This window comes from Malurus melanocephalus, unplaced genomic scaffold, assembly GCF_030028575.1.
Source record: "Malurus melanocephalus ecotype Western Australia unplaced genomic scaffold, MMel_1.1 scaffold_876, whole genome shotgun sequence".
In the NCBI taxonomy this organism is placed as follows: Eukaryota; Metazoa; Chordata; class Aves; order Passeriformes; family Maluridae; genus Malurus; species Malurus melanocephalus.
In genome coordinates, this window is record NW_026624108.1 from 81,136 (window position 1) to 93,218 (window position 12,083).

The following is a 12,083-nucleotide window of genomic DNA, read 5'->3' on the forward strand; positions in this document are numbered from 1 at the left end:
AGCTTTCCTTGCAAACAAATTCATCTGCAGCTTTCCTTGCAAACAAATTCATCTGTAGCTTTCCTTGCTCAATCGAGGGGCTTTTGTCCTGTCCCTGTCCGGGACAATTCCTGCCGAATTTGGAGGAGGGGGATGAGGGATGCACAAATCAAACTGGGGCGTGGGCAATCGGGAGAACCAAAGAAAAGGGAGTTTTTAAAGGAAAAAAAAGGGAATTCAGGCTGTCCCTGAGGTCTCTGCCCATCAGAATTCCCTCTCAGGAGTTTAAGTATTCCATAATTTCATGAATCCATGCTCTGGTTGGCCACACCAAGGGAGGTTCTGCACCAGGCATGGGTTATTCCCAAATTGTGGAATCAATACTGTCATCACCTACAAGGGAATCCTTCCCAATTGTAACTAACTGAAATGTGAAGCTTGAAATATTTAATTATTTTAATTTCTTAAGAATTTCCATGATGTTTAATTTTAAAAATTTGTGGTATCTTAAATTTAGTCAGATTTTTTCAATATTTTAAAGACTTTTGTCATTTTAAAATCCAAGTGCATTGTTTTCCTGTATAAAATTTTTTTTAAAATTTAATTATTTTGGGAATTCATTTTCATTTTTTATCCTCTTTAAAATAAAATTTCATTATTTAAAATTTCAGTATTTTTCCTTTCATATTTCACTCTTTTTCCTTTTAAGATTTTTCATTATTTTAAAATTTTCTTCTCCTTATCCTTCCCTTTTAAACCAGATTTCCATTTTAAAATCCTCACTATTTTTCCTCTTGCAAACTTCCTTATTTTTCCTTTTTTGAGCCGGCTTTCATCGCTTGAAAATTTTCTTTTTGCTCCTTTTCACAGTTGCCTGCTATCTTTTAATTTAAAAAAGCTTCATTATTAGGATTTTTTTAATTAATTTTCCTTTCCTTTTTTTTTGGCAGAACACCTGAAACACCTGTGTGGGATGGGGAGGGACAAAGAGTGAAAGGTGGGGTGGGAAACCAAACGGAACAAGGAACTGAGGAAGACAAACAAAAAGAAGGAAAACTCAACATGGACAAAACGGGGACGTGACAGAAAATTAATCAAGAATTAATTGGAATTAATTTGCCGTGGGAGAGGCCGAGGCAGGCCCGAGATGAATTTGCTCACCTGGTGGGAGAGGGCATTAGCCTGCCTAGCTGTCATCTGCTGCTCATAATAGGAGTCCCCAAAAACACTGCCCAGCATGGAAGAATGCTGAAAACAAAACAGAGGCTTTATGGTGCAAAATCCTCCATTCCGGCTCTCCCCCGGCACCGGCGATTCCGGAGAAATCCGGAGAAATGCAGCGATTCCGGAGAAATACAGTAATTCTGGAGAAATCTGGCAACTCCAGAGAAATACAGCAATTCCGGAGAAATCCGGCAATTCCGGAGAAATCCGGCAACTCCGGAGAAATACAGCAATTCTGGAGAAATACAGCAATTCTGGAGAAATACAGCAATTCCGGAGAAATCCGCACCCGGCGGGCGGGAACTGCCCGGAGCCCTCACGGAGTGAGAGGGAACCGCCTGGGGCCCAGAGGATCCTCAGGGAGCTGGCGGGAATCCCACACAGCCTTCAGGAATCCCACAGAGCCCTCAGGGCCCACATTTCCTCAGGACCCTCACAGAAAAGGCAGGAATCCCACAGAGCCCTCAGGATTCCCCAGAGCCCTCATGGAGAAGGTGGGAATCCCACAGAGCCCTCAGGATTCCCCTCACAGAGAAGGCAGAATCCCACAGAGCCCAGAGAATCCCAGAGGATCCCAATGGATCCCAACAGAGCAGGCAAGAATCCCACAGAGCCCTCACAATTCCTCAGGGCCCTCACGGAGCAGGCGCGAATCCCACAGAGCCCAGAGGACCTCAAAGAATCCCAGAGAATCCACAGGGAGCAGGCAGGAATACCACAGGGCCCTCAGGATTCCCCGGAGCACTCACAGAGCTGGTGGGAATCCCACACAGCCCAGAGGATCCCAGAGGACCCCAACAGAGCAGGCAGGAGTCCCACAGAGCCCTCACAATTCCCCAAGGCCCTCACAGAGCAGGCAGGAATCCCACAGAGCCCTCACAGAGCAGGTGGAATCCCTCAGAGCCCTCAGGAATCCCACAGGGCCCTCACAGAGCAGATGGAATCCCACAGGGCCCAGAGGATCCCAGAGGATCCCAAGAGAGCCCTCAGGAATCCCACAGAGCCCTCAGGAATCCCACAGAACCCTCAGAGAGCAGGTGCAATCCCTCAGGAGCCGAAGGATCCACCGGGAGCACTGGGAATCGCCCGGACCCCGCACCGGCCACGGGGACACCACAGAACCCCACAGGCTGCTCCCGGAAAACCGGGATTTACAAACAGGAGCCACGGATAAGAGAGAAGCACAGCACGACTCAGAGCAATTGGAAGGAAAATCTGGGGGTTTTTAACCACTGAGATSKGATCTGATCTGATCTGCTGCCCCCACCACGCTTTGATCAACTACCCCAACCCCACTCCAACCCCACATTATCCAACCTGCCCCAACTGCTGCTCCTGGAAAGGCTGAGGGCAGAACCCAGAGCTCGCTCAAGCCACGGGAACAGGAGCAGCCAAGCTCAGCTCCACAAAGGAAAATGAATCCCAGGAGTGGAAGGAACAGCACTGAGTGATCACAGGATCAATCGGGTTGGAAAAGACCTCTGAGATCACTGATTCCAACCTAAATCAAATCCAGCCTATGGTTTATGACCATTTCTAACAATAAATTCCAATTTTGGAATGGCACAGACTCCATGGGAAGCAAAACCAGCACTAAAATCCAATTTCTGTCCAACAGCTCCAAAGAGGATCGAGGTATTTTTCCCTTTAACTCCTATCAGAGTTCCACAGAATGGGAATGAAAGGACAATTCCCAAAATGAGGACAATCCCTAAAACCTTTGCATTTCATTAAGCATTGTTCCCATCCCAAAAACTGGAGAACACGAGAAATAATCAACAGGAGAGCAGAGAGTGTTTGTGCAAGCCCAGGTTGGTGCCTCCCACCAAAACCCAGCCTGGGTTTGCTCCTCCCATGAAATGCTCTGGTTCCTACAGCTGCAAGCACCAAAATTCCCGAAGGAAACCCGCTGGAAGTGCCATTCCTGCAACACTTCAGAGCCTCAGGATAATTTATCAAAGGATTATTTCATCTCCAGGACCACCATCATGCAAACACCATCTCCAGAACCGCTGGATGGGCCTGGTTTGTCCCCAGAGCATCTTCTGGGGTTCACGAAGAGACTGGAGAAAAAACCAACCCCAAAGCACCAATCCCTGGCTGGAATGAGCCAACTAAAAATACCTACCAGGTTCTCCAGGTGAGAGGCACTGGAGCAGGAATATTGGAGTGTGACAGGATGCAGGGGTGAGCAGGGAGCACAAGGCACGGGGTGGAAGCCATGCAGACACAGAGCTGGGGGCAGGCAGAGCTCTCCCACCCCGGGGCTGGGGGACACACACACGGCTGGGACAGGGGAGAATGGAGAAGAGGTGGATGAACCGTGGGGACACAAAGCAAAGCCCTGGTGTGGGGTTTAGGGAATGTCCTTTGTCACTCAGAGCATCAAACCCAAAGCCAGGAGAGACAGTGCCACCCCTGCATCCCGCCCAGCAGGGCCTGACTGCTCCWCCAAGGAATATCCTGCTGCTGGAGGCATCTCTGGGCAGATTCAGGGATTCTGCTGCCTGGGAGCTGCCCCATCTTCACAACCAACCCCAATTTCCCCTCCAAACTGGTTTTCCTTCTCTCCACATTTCATATTTGTGACCACTTCCAGCTACCAGAACATTCCTGGAAGCAGCTAATCCACCTCGGTTTTAATTGAGCAAAAATAAGGAATTCTGTGGGTATTTAAGAGGCCAATACTACAGAGAGCAGAATTAATAAATCCTCTGCCTTCCACCCAGAGTTGTGGTGTCCCTCTTGAAAAAACCAAATCCTAAGAAAGGTTTTACAGGATAAAACCAGCAGGAAAAATCAGAGCCCAGTGGGTGCTCCACTTGCTGCACTCTGCACTGACCAGCAGGGACGAGYCTGGGGACAAACCCAAGCCAGAGTTATCGAGAAATCAAAGGGGGAAAAATCAACATAAAAACCAAATCTGGACGTGCTGCCCAGTGAGAACTGAGAGTTTACAGCAAGCTCTGCTCGAGGGGACAGTGCTGGTTTCTGGAGGCACACAGAGCACAGCAGAGCTCACAGGAGCAGGCACAAGAGAGAGGTTAAAGCCAGGGTTGAGGAAATCCAGCCAATTCCTGCCCCTCGGACCTGGGCCGAGCCTACATGATCTGGCAAATGAATGAAACCTGGAACCGTGCAGGGGCAGTGCTTAGAAAGGATCCTCCTTACAGCCTCCAACRTTCAGTGACAAAACACAAAATGGATTTTCAGACTCTTGTGATGCTCTGGGAGAATTCCCTGCACTTCTTTTCTCCAGGTGGGATTCCACAGAGCAGCCAGCTGGGGCTCCTTCAGCAGCATCAGGCAYTGAAAATGCATTTCCCTACACTGGGGCGCCCTCAAAGTCTGGTCCTTTTTAATTTTTTACTGCTGGCAGGTAGAAATCCCCGTTCAGAGGATCACAGACTCTCCCAAGTTGTGATTTCCATCCAGGACATGTGGATGTGTGAGCAGATACACCCAGAGAAGGAAAAGCAGCTGGCACACACGGGTGCTGGGAGCACATTCCCTGCCAGCCACAAGCTGCTCATTTTAAGAGCATTTGCTCCAGTGTTTTCTCTCACAGGGTGTGTTCCCACATAAAAAAGATCCTGATCTAAGTAAGTYTGGGATATTTAGTGTAAATATTGAAATACTCAGGAGGCACTGAAATTCCCGTCTTTCTTGCCCTCCCAACTTCACACCCATCMGTTCCCCCAGATCCCRGGAATTGAAAKGGTTYTAYCTGGAGGTGCTGCCCACCAAACCCMCAGCAGGCAGTGCTCCAGGAGCAGCCTGGCTCTGGGATCCCCTACAAAGGCAATTCAGCAGCTCCTGAAAGCTAAGGGAGCGATGGAAAGGCGGCCGAGATGGGACATCGGTGACGCATGAGGCACACAGGGAGTGACAGCRAGACAAGCACGGGCAGTGATGGAGAGCCCAGCTCAGAACACACACGAGAAGCAAGGCCTGTGGAAGCACAGAGTCCCTTACTTGAGGGGAGCTGCCAGGAGAGAAGCCTTGATTGGAGACAGGAGAGGTGGGAGACTGGTTGGCTGGGGAGCCAGCATTACTGCGGTACTGCTGGAGGGAGGCCTACAGAACAACACAGAATAAACACCACGGCATTGAGGGAGCTGCAAACACCAGCTCCTGAGGGATGGAGCTGGCACAAAGCATCCTCTTCACCCTCTGTCAGGGAACACAGGCTCCTGGGAGTGATGGCAAACATGGGACAGCTCCGGGCCAGCGTGGCAGGGTCTGCCCAGAGCGGGGACAGGAACAACTGGGAGCGTTTCCTGCCGGCTCTGTTTGCTCAACTCAAAACATCAAAAAAAAATTAAAAAAAAATCAGGTCAGCCAAGGATTTAGGGCAAAGAAGCCTTGGAAGCTGGGAATAATTCAAAAAGAATGTCATTCATGCTTCAGTTCAAGTGCCAGCCCCACATCTGGGTTTATGCTGCTCTGGGATCCTGCTCTGCCTCCAGCTGTGTTATCAGCACTGAGGTGCAGCTGATAACATTGTCTGATAAACCTGGGCTGTAAATCTGTCCCCACACAGGCTGGGATCTCCCCAGAMTCACTGGATAAGGAACAGAATTCCCTCTGGGAACTCTCACTGTGCTCTGCAGGTTTACAGCTGTGATTTTTACATTCTTCTCAGGTGTCTTGAGAAGTTTTTTTTTTTTCAAAGCTTTAACTCTTTTTTCCTTCATAAAGAATCTTGCTTTGGAAAAAAATAATAATATTAATGGTATTTAAGTAATGTTGCACTATTAAAACAAAGAATAGCCCAGCTCTTCTCATTCTACTTCCTTTAGAAATAAAGGGGTGATTGAGGAAAACCTGCAATCCAGTGAATTTAATCAGATTTGCAGCGTGGAGAAYGCTGTACTATCAATTTCTGACCAAAAATTCTGTAAATCCCAAGAAAATTTCCCCTTTTGCTCTGCATTGCCACTTAGACCCTGTCAGCAGCCACCCAAATGAAWTTTCAATTCTGCTTCACAGGACCTGTGCAGAAGTTGCCAGCRAGGCTGTGACAGCTCCAAAGGCTTTTTGATAAAGTGGCTTTAAATTTGTTTATTTAGGAATTACTTCAGTTTTGCTGGAGAAGATAAGCACAGCAGCCTAGAAGTTCAGGTCATAAAGAGGTTTAGGATGAGGAAAGCAACACAGAAAGCAAAGGATGAGATCAGAATTGTCTGTACTGGTGCTACATGAGGATTAGAATCAAAACAGGGACACATTTTGAGTGGGGTGGGATCCTTTCCACTGCTGGACTGTCCTTCCCTCTTCCCCTTCCCATCCTGGAAGGGAAGCAGCTGCTCTCAAGGAGCCCCAACTGTTTAAAATTTCATCCACAATCGAGTGCAGATCAATAGAAATGATTTGTTCTCATTCCCAACCTCATTGCTGTCACTGCAGCACTGCCAGGACACCACGGGTGGGACAAGCAGGACCCTCCACGGGGCAGAAGGAGCAGGAGGAGCTGGGACATCCCTCCCTGACTGCCTGGGATCCCTGCTTTGGACAGAACATTTCCTAACTGAGCACGGTAAAACAAGCAGGAAAAGGGATCTGTCCATAAATCCTCACAGATACACTGCCATTCTGGGCACTGCAGGCAGCCACAAATCCCATTCTGGAACATAACAGTGCCTGAAAATTCCTTAAAGTGAACGGGTTCTGCACAGAGAAAGTGCAGGAAATAGCTGGTTCTTGACAACTTTTGGAAAACAACTTTTGCAGATGGTATTTGGATTGGAAATTGCCCGTTGTAGCTGGATTCTTTCTCAAGGCTCTGGGAGCTCCCCCAGTGTGTAACACAAGGTGCTGGGGGGACACTGAACACCCTGACAATCTCCCAGTAATTTAAGCCGGGTCTAATCAAACCTGGGACAAACTTTAATGTCAGGAAGCATTTAAAGGTGGATTGAACCAAACCCATCCTGAGCTCACTTCAGCCTCCCCAAAATCCTCCAGGCTGATGTGCCCCCACACTGCCCAGCCCCAGCTCTGCTCCTCACACTCACCGAGTTGATGTCTATTCCCATGGAGGGCTGGCTCTGGCTCCCTGGAGGTGACTGGGGGATGGTGGAAGGTACCGTGACGGACAGAGGGGGCAGCTGGGGACCCCTCTGCAGCCCCGAGCTCTGCAGCAGAGGAGGGGGCTGGGGCAGGGAACTGGCCACCGGYGCCTGCTGCTGCTGCTGGGAGCTGGTCTGGGTGAAAAAAGGGTACGGGGGGAGCTGCTGCTCCAGGGACAATGCATCCATRGCCACGGCCTGCAAGAGAAGGAGCAGAGTCAGCCACGCTGGCAGGGAATTCCCTCGGGGCTCAAGCACTCCACACCAGGAGCACTGAGCCAGCCTTGGGTTGTGTCCCAAAAACGGCACCTGAAGGTTCAGGGAGTGAAGAATTGTTCCGAGGGAAGATGGTCCTGCCCTGGCAGGGGGGAACTGGGGGAGGTTTCAGGTCCCTTCCAACCCAAACCATCCTGGATTCTGTATTTCCAAASACTCAGCATCACCTCCAGTGTATAAACCAACACTGTGAAACCTCGAGGTCAGGAATCACCAATCTGGGCAGTCACAGAGCCAAGCTTATAGAAGAGGAAGTGAAATCTATGAACTCTACAAACCTGTCCCTTTTTAAGGCCCTGAATTCAGGAGCACCTTTAAAGGARGAAATTACAGAACAAGAGCTGAAATTCCTTGGGGTTGGAAAGGACCTTAAAGCTCACCTTGTCCCATGGGCAGAGACACTTTCCACAAAATCAGGGTGCCCCAAGCCCCGTCCAGCCTGGCCTTGGGCACTGCCAGGGATCCAGGGAGAGCCACAGCTCCTCTGTGCCAGCCCCTTCCCACCCTCCCAGGGAGGAATTCCTTCCCAAAACCCCACCTAACCCTGCCCACGGCTCTTTGAGCCAAACTTCCAGCCTGAGCCTGCGATGAGAACCCTTGAATTGGCCATGAATTCCTACCTGAGTGATGGGTGAGAGAGGGGACAGCGTGGGGGACATTTGCTGGGGCTGCGCTCGCCGCGTGTCCGCGCCCAGGGACAGGGGGCTGACGCTGGGCTGGCGGTGCTGGGACGGGGCCGGCGTCGTCGTCATTCCTGCTGGGAATAACAGAAACCTTCAGCAGGGGCACAGCAAAACCTCGGGGACACTGTGACCCCAAAGAGTTCCCTAAACCAGGAACAACGAGCAGAGGCGCCTCAGTTGGGCAGGAGCTCCTTGGGTGATTTGTAATGAATTCTGTCAGGGTGAAGAGCATCAGSATGAGAGGAAGATCCCTGTGGTTTGTGCTGGCTCAAGCCCAGCACGGTTGSTGAGGTTGGTGCCCAGGATGGAACTGGAACGGGCAGAGCAGCCCCAGCAGGTCCCCACACCACAGGAACCGTCCTCACACACCTGCGCTGGCCGGGCCGCCAAAAGCAGCTTCTGCTCTCTYTGTTTGGGTTCCCACTCTGGGAATGAGATAACCAGGCTTATCACAGGGCACTGGAGCTACTGGAAAAGCAAACACCTCTTTGATGGGAACAGCAGAAACCAAACTGGTTACGCAGGAAGAGCTCCATTTTCAATGGCGCAGCAGCGCAGGAAATATCCACCACACTCCCAAGAGCCACGGCCCAGCAGGGGACAGGGATAAACAACCCAAATATTGGCATTTTGTTCAGATCAAGCCAAAAATCTGTGAGTTTAGAAAGCTCCCCTCCACTGTGCTTCACCCCAGAGAACCCAGGCACCCCGGGAAGTGATCTGAGGCCAAGGAGTGAGAGCTGTTCTCCCGGAGCTGCCAGAAGCAGGAATTCACAGGAGCCTGCGAGCTCCAGGCACTTGGCAAGGGCTCAGGGCTGCCAGGCAGGGAGCCAGGGAGCCAGGAAGGCCAGGCTGCCAAGGAGCCAGCGGGCAAAGGGGCTCGGGCCAGGCTGGCATCGCTCCTGGGATGGTGACAGGGACCCGCACCCCCAGCACAAACAGTGGGGACATGGCACAGGGTGGCACTGCCACCCCTCCTGGGGCTGCCGAGGCACAAACTGCRATCCTGTGCCATTCCTGAGCACCAGAAACCTTCATGGGGCTTTCCTGCTAAGGAGCAGCAAGGAAAGGCTGGAAAAAGCAGTTTAAGAAGCACCAAACACTGACTGGGGCAATGGACAAACTGTGGGGTGAACTCCAGACACACAAAGGAACACCATCAGGGAGTGCATCTTTAATTTGTTCTGTCTTTGACAGATCAGGGAATGTTTTCAAAGCAGTTACAGCCTCACCACTTTGGGTTTATACCATTTGATTTGCTTATTATGGGAAAAAAACGTGGAGACCCACTGGGTTCTAAATTCTAATTTCTAAGCCCATCCCTGAAACTTTGGAGATCAAGAATCTCTTCCAAGGATGCTCAAAGTGCTGCCCCACTGTGTCTTCAAATGGTTCAATCCCTTCCTTGCTTCCCAAACTCACCTGCTCAGCCACATCATCCTGACTGCAATAATTTCCTTTTCCCAAATACAGGAGAAGTGGGAAAGGGAATCCTGCCCAGCACAGGAAATAAATTTGTATTTTTGGATACAACACCTCATTTCTATTCTAGGAATCAACTGTCACTGGTAATAAAAAAAAACAACCTTCTTCATAATTATTTGAGTGTAAAGCAGTGAAATGGATTAAAAATAGCAATCAATAATTACAATATTAATCAATGACAGACTCCAAAAGGATCCTCATATTAAAAAGAATAAAGAAATGGGAACAGAAGGTCTGCWGGAGAYASTCCCAKAACACAAGGGAYGTTGGGGCTGCTCAGGACAAGGAATTCCAAGAGAGGAACTCCAGTCTTGGACATTAATAAATAAGTAAATAAACATTAAGAAAATCCCAAACAAATCCCAAAAAAGCAGATATACATGAGATAAACACAGCTTTCCCATTTTTTTTTGCACACATCAAGCCTGTTTGAAAGGAAACCCCCAACACTAAAGCTCAATAAAACCGCGGTTTTGGGGAGCTCACCCTGGCTGGCAGTGCTGATGCCCAGGTGGGTCAGGTTGGCAGCGAGGTTGCCCGTGCTGTTGGAGCTGCTCAGGGCTGGGAATGTGGATTCCTCGGGGTCCAGGGGCGTGGGGAGGGGCGAGGGGAAGTGGATGTTGGTCAGGTCWGGCAGGGAGCCGCCCGTGTTGTGCGTGGCAGGAATCAGCGCTGTAGTGTTCTCCTGGTCGGCTGATGGGAAAATGCTGCRTTTGGGAGGRAAAAAATGCCTCAATTGCACTGGAATTTCARCCTGGACAGAGCTTTTTAAATGTATTGAACAAGAAAATTCTGTACAGAAGGTATTTTGGATGGATATTGAAGTTTTGGAGGTTTTGGAGGGTTTGGGTCCAGAGGGTTTGGAGCTCAAGCCTCTAAAGGCTTTCCAGAAAATTCCAAAGCAAGAGGAAATTCATGGAGATTCCACACACAACATTTTTTCTTCAATATCWGACTGCTCTTAAAATAAAAATTGCTGAAAACTTACTTGATTCCTGGAACTTCACAGGATTTAGGTCTCGATGACCCAGTCTGAAATAGAAGGAAGAGAGATTTAAAAGCAAAAATGCTGCTGGAGGGTATTGCCTAGGAGATTCAATTAATAACTTTAATTTAATCATTTCTATGGAAGATCTGAGAGCTCTTCAAAAGATATTTATATTTTTTTTTGCTTTATTGACCCAACAAATCTCAAATTTAGAGTTTCTCCTCATATAACCAAGCCTGTGCATTCATACTCAACACAAAATGCCTTTCTAACCTGATGTTTATGATTTGTTTTCCAAACACAGCATTTCCTCTCCAATCTCTTCAAGGRGTTTAATACTGACAGTAATTAAAGSATTCATTTATCTAAGTATGTTTAGGAAATTAACTTTCTACACTCTGGAATGTACAATCCCCACCTTTTTAGTGTCCCAGCCCTGCTTAGAGAGGGTTTTGTCTGCATCAGAGGTGGTTTCTTCCATTCCAGGGACAGTCAGCAACAAAACTGAAAAAAGCAGATTAAGAGAAATCAAACCATTAATAATCAATAATATTCAGTTTAACCACTGGAAAAATCTTAAGTCGAAATTATTAAGGAGGATGAAACAGTTGCACTCTGTTAAAAAAACCAAAGGTTCCAGAAACCAGATTGAAATTATATTTATTTAATTAATCAATCATTACCAACTTTGAAAACAACACCCAAATAATACTTAAAACTCTTCTGGCTTCCAATTTATTCTGCTTAGGTGTCAAAGGGAGGGTTTATTTATTATTATTTATTGTTATTATTGCGTCCTGTTTTTTGCCATCTTTTGCATTTCCCACAAGTCTTGGACACCCTGAACATCAAAAGGGGACAATTCCATTGGGGAAAATCCAATCCACCTCCCCTGGGATGGAGAAACACCACAGAGATGTGAATTCTCCACAACCCACGGATATTTCTTTGTTCCGAAACCACTGCAAGGTGACAAAGGAACAAAAACAGCCCAGAGAACGAGAGTTGAATGCACAGCAGCACTGCCTGTAAAGCCCTATTTATGGAATCCTGGTCAGGGTGACCATTTCCCAAGGTTTTCCAGCCCCAGGAGCACMTGGAGGAGCTGCAGGACAGCACAGGGGTGTGCAAGGCTGTGCTGTGAGCTCACCATCTCTGTGCTTGAGTTCACCATCTCCGTGTGTGTTCAAGGATTAAAYYKGGGAGTTYTCCTCARGATCAGRAATGCCAAGGCTGATMAAACCCTTCAGGATGGGCARTGCCAGCCGAGCTCAGGGCTCAGGGCCCAGCAGAGGGCACCACAGATTTGGGAGCTGCAGCTGCTCCAGGAACTGTGGGAGCTGCTCCAGAACTGCTCTGGGGCTGTGGGAGCTGCTC

General features: G+C 48.8%; 1 protein-coding gene across 6 annotated transcripts in view; it reads right to left on the reverse strand.

The window, feature by feature from the left end:
* The window catches only part of CRTC1 (CREB regulated transcription coactivator 1), a 40,548-nt gene that overhangs the window by 3,835 nt on the left and 24,630 nt on the right, over positions 1-12,083 (reverse strand). For 2 of the 6 annotated variants that reach the window (XM_057385818.1, XM_057385815.1), the window contains 7 exons: positions 11,125-11,210; positions 10,707-10,750; positions 10,205-10,425; positions 8,171-8,304; positions 7,221-7,472; positions 5,179-5,280; positions 1,141-1,227 (listed from right to left, as the gene is read on the reverse strand). In XM_057385818.1, coding sequence (XP_057241801.1) covers positions 1,141-1,227; positions 5,179-5,280; positions 7,221-7,472; positions 8,171-8,304; positions 10,205-10,425; positions 10,707-10,750; positions 11,125-11,210 — 926 coding nt within the window. Of the gene's footprint in view, positions 1-1,140; positions 1,228-5,178; positions 5,281-7,220; positions 7,473-8,170; positions 8,308-10,204; positions 10,426-10,706; positions 10,751-11,124; positions 11,211-12,083 lie in introns of all 6 variants that reach the window. The other 4 variants (XM_057385817.1, XM_057385814.1, XM_057385819.1 and 1 more) reach the window with 3 other exon arrangements.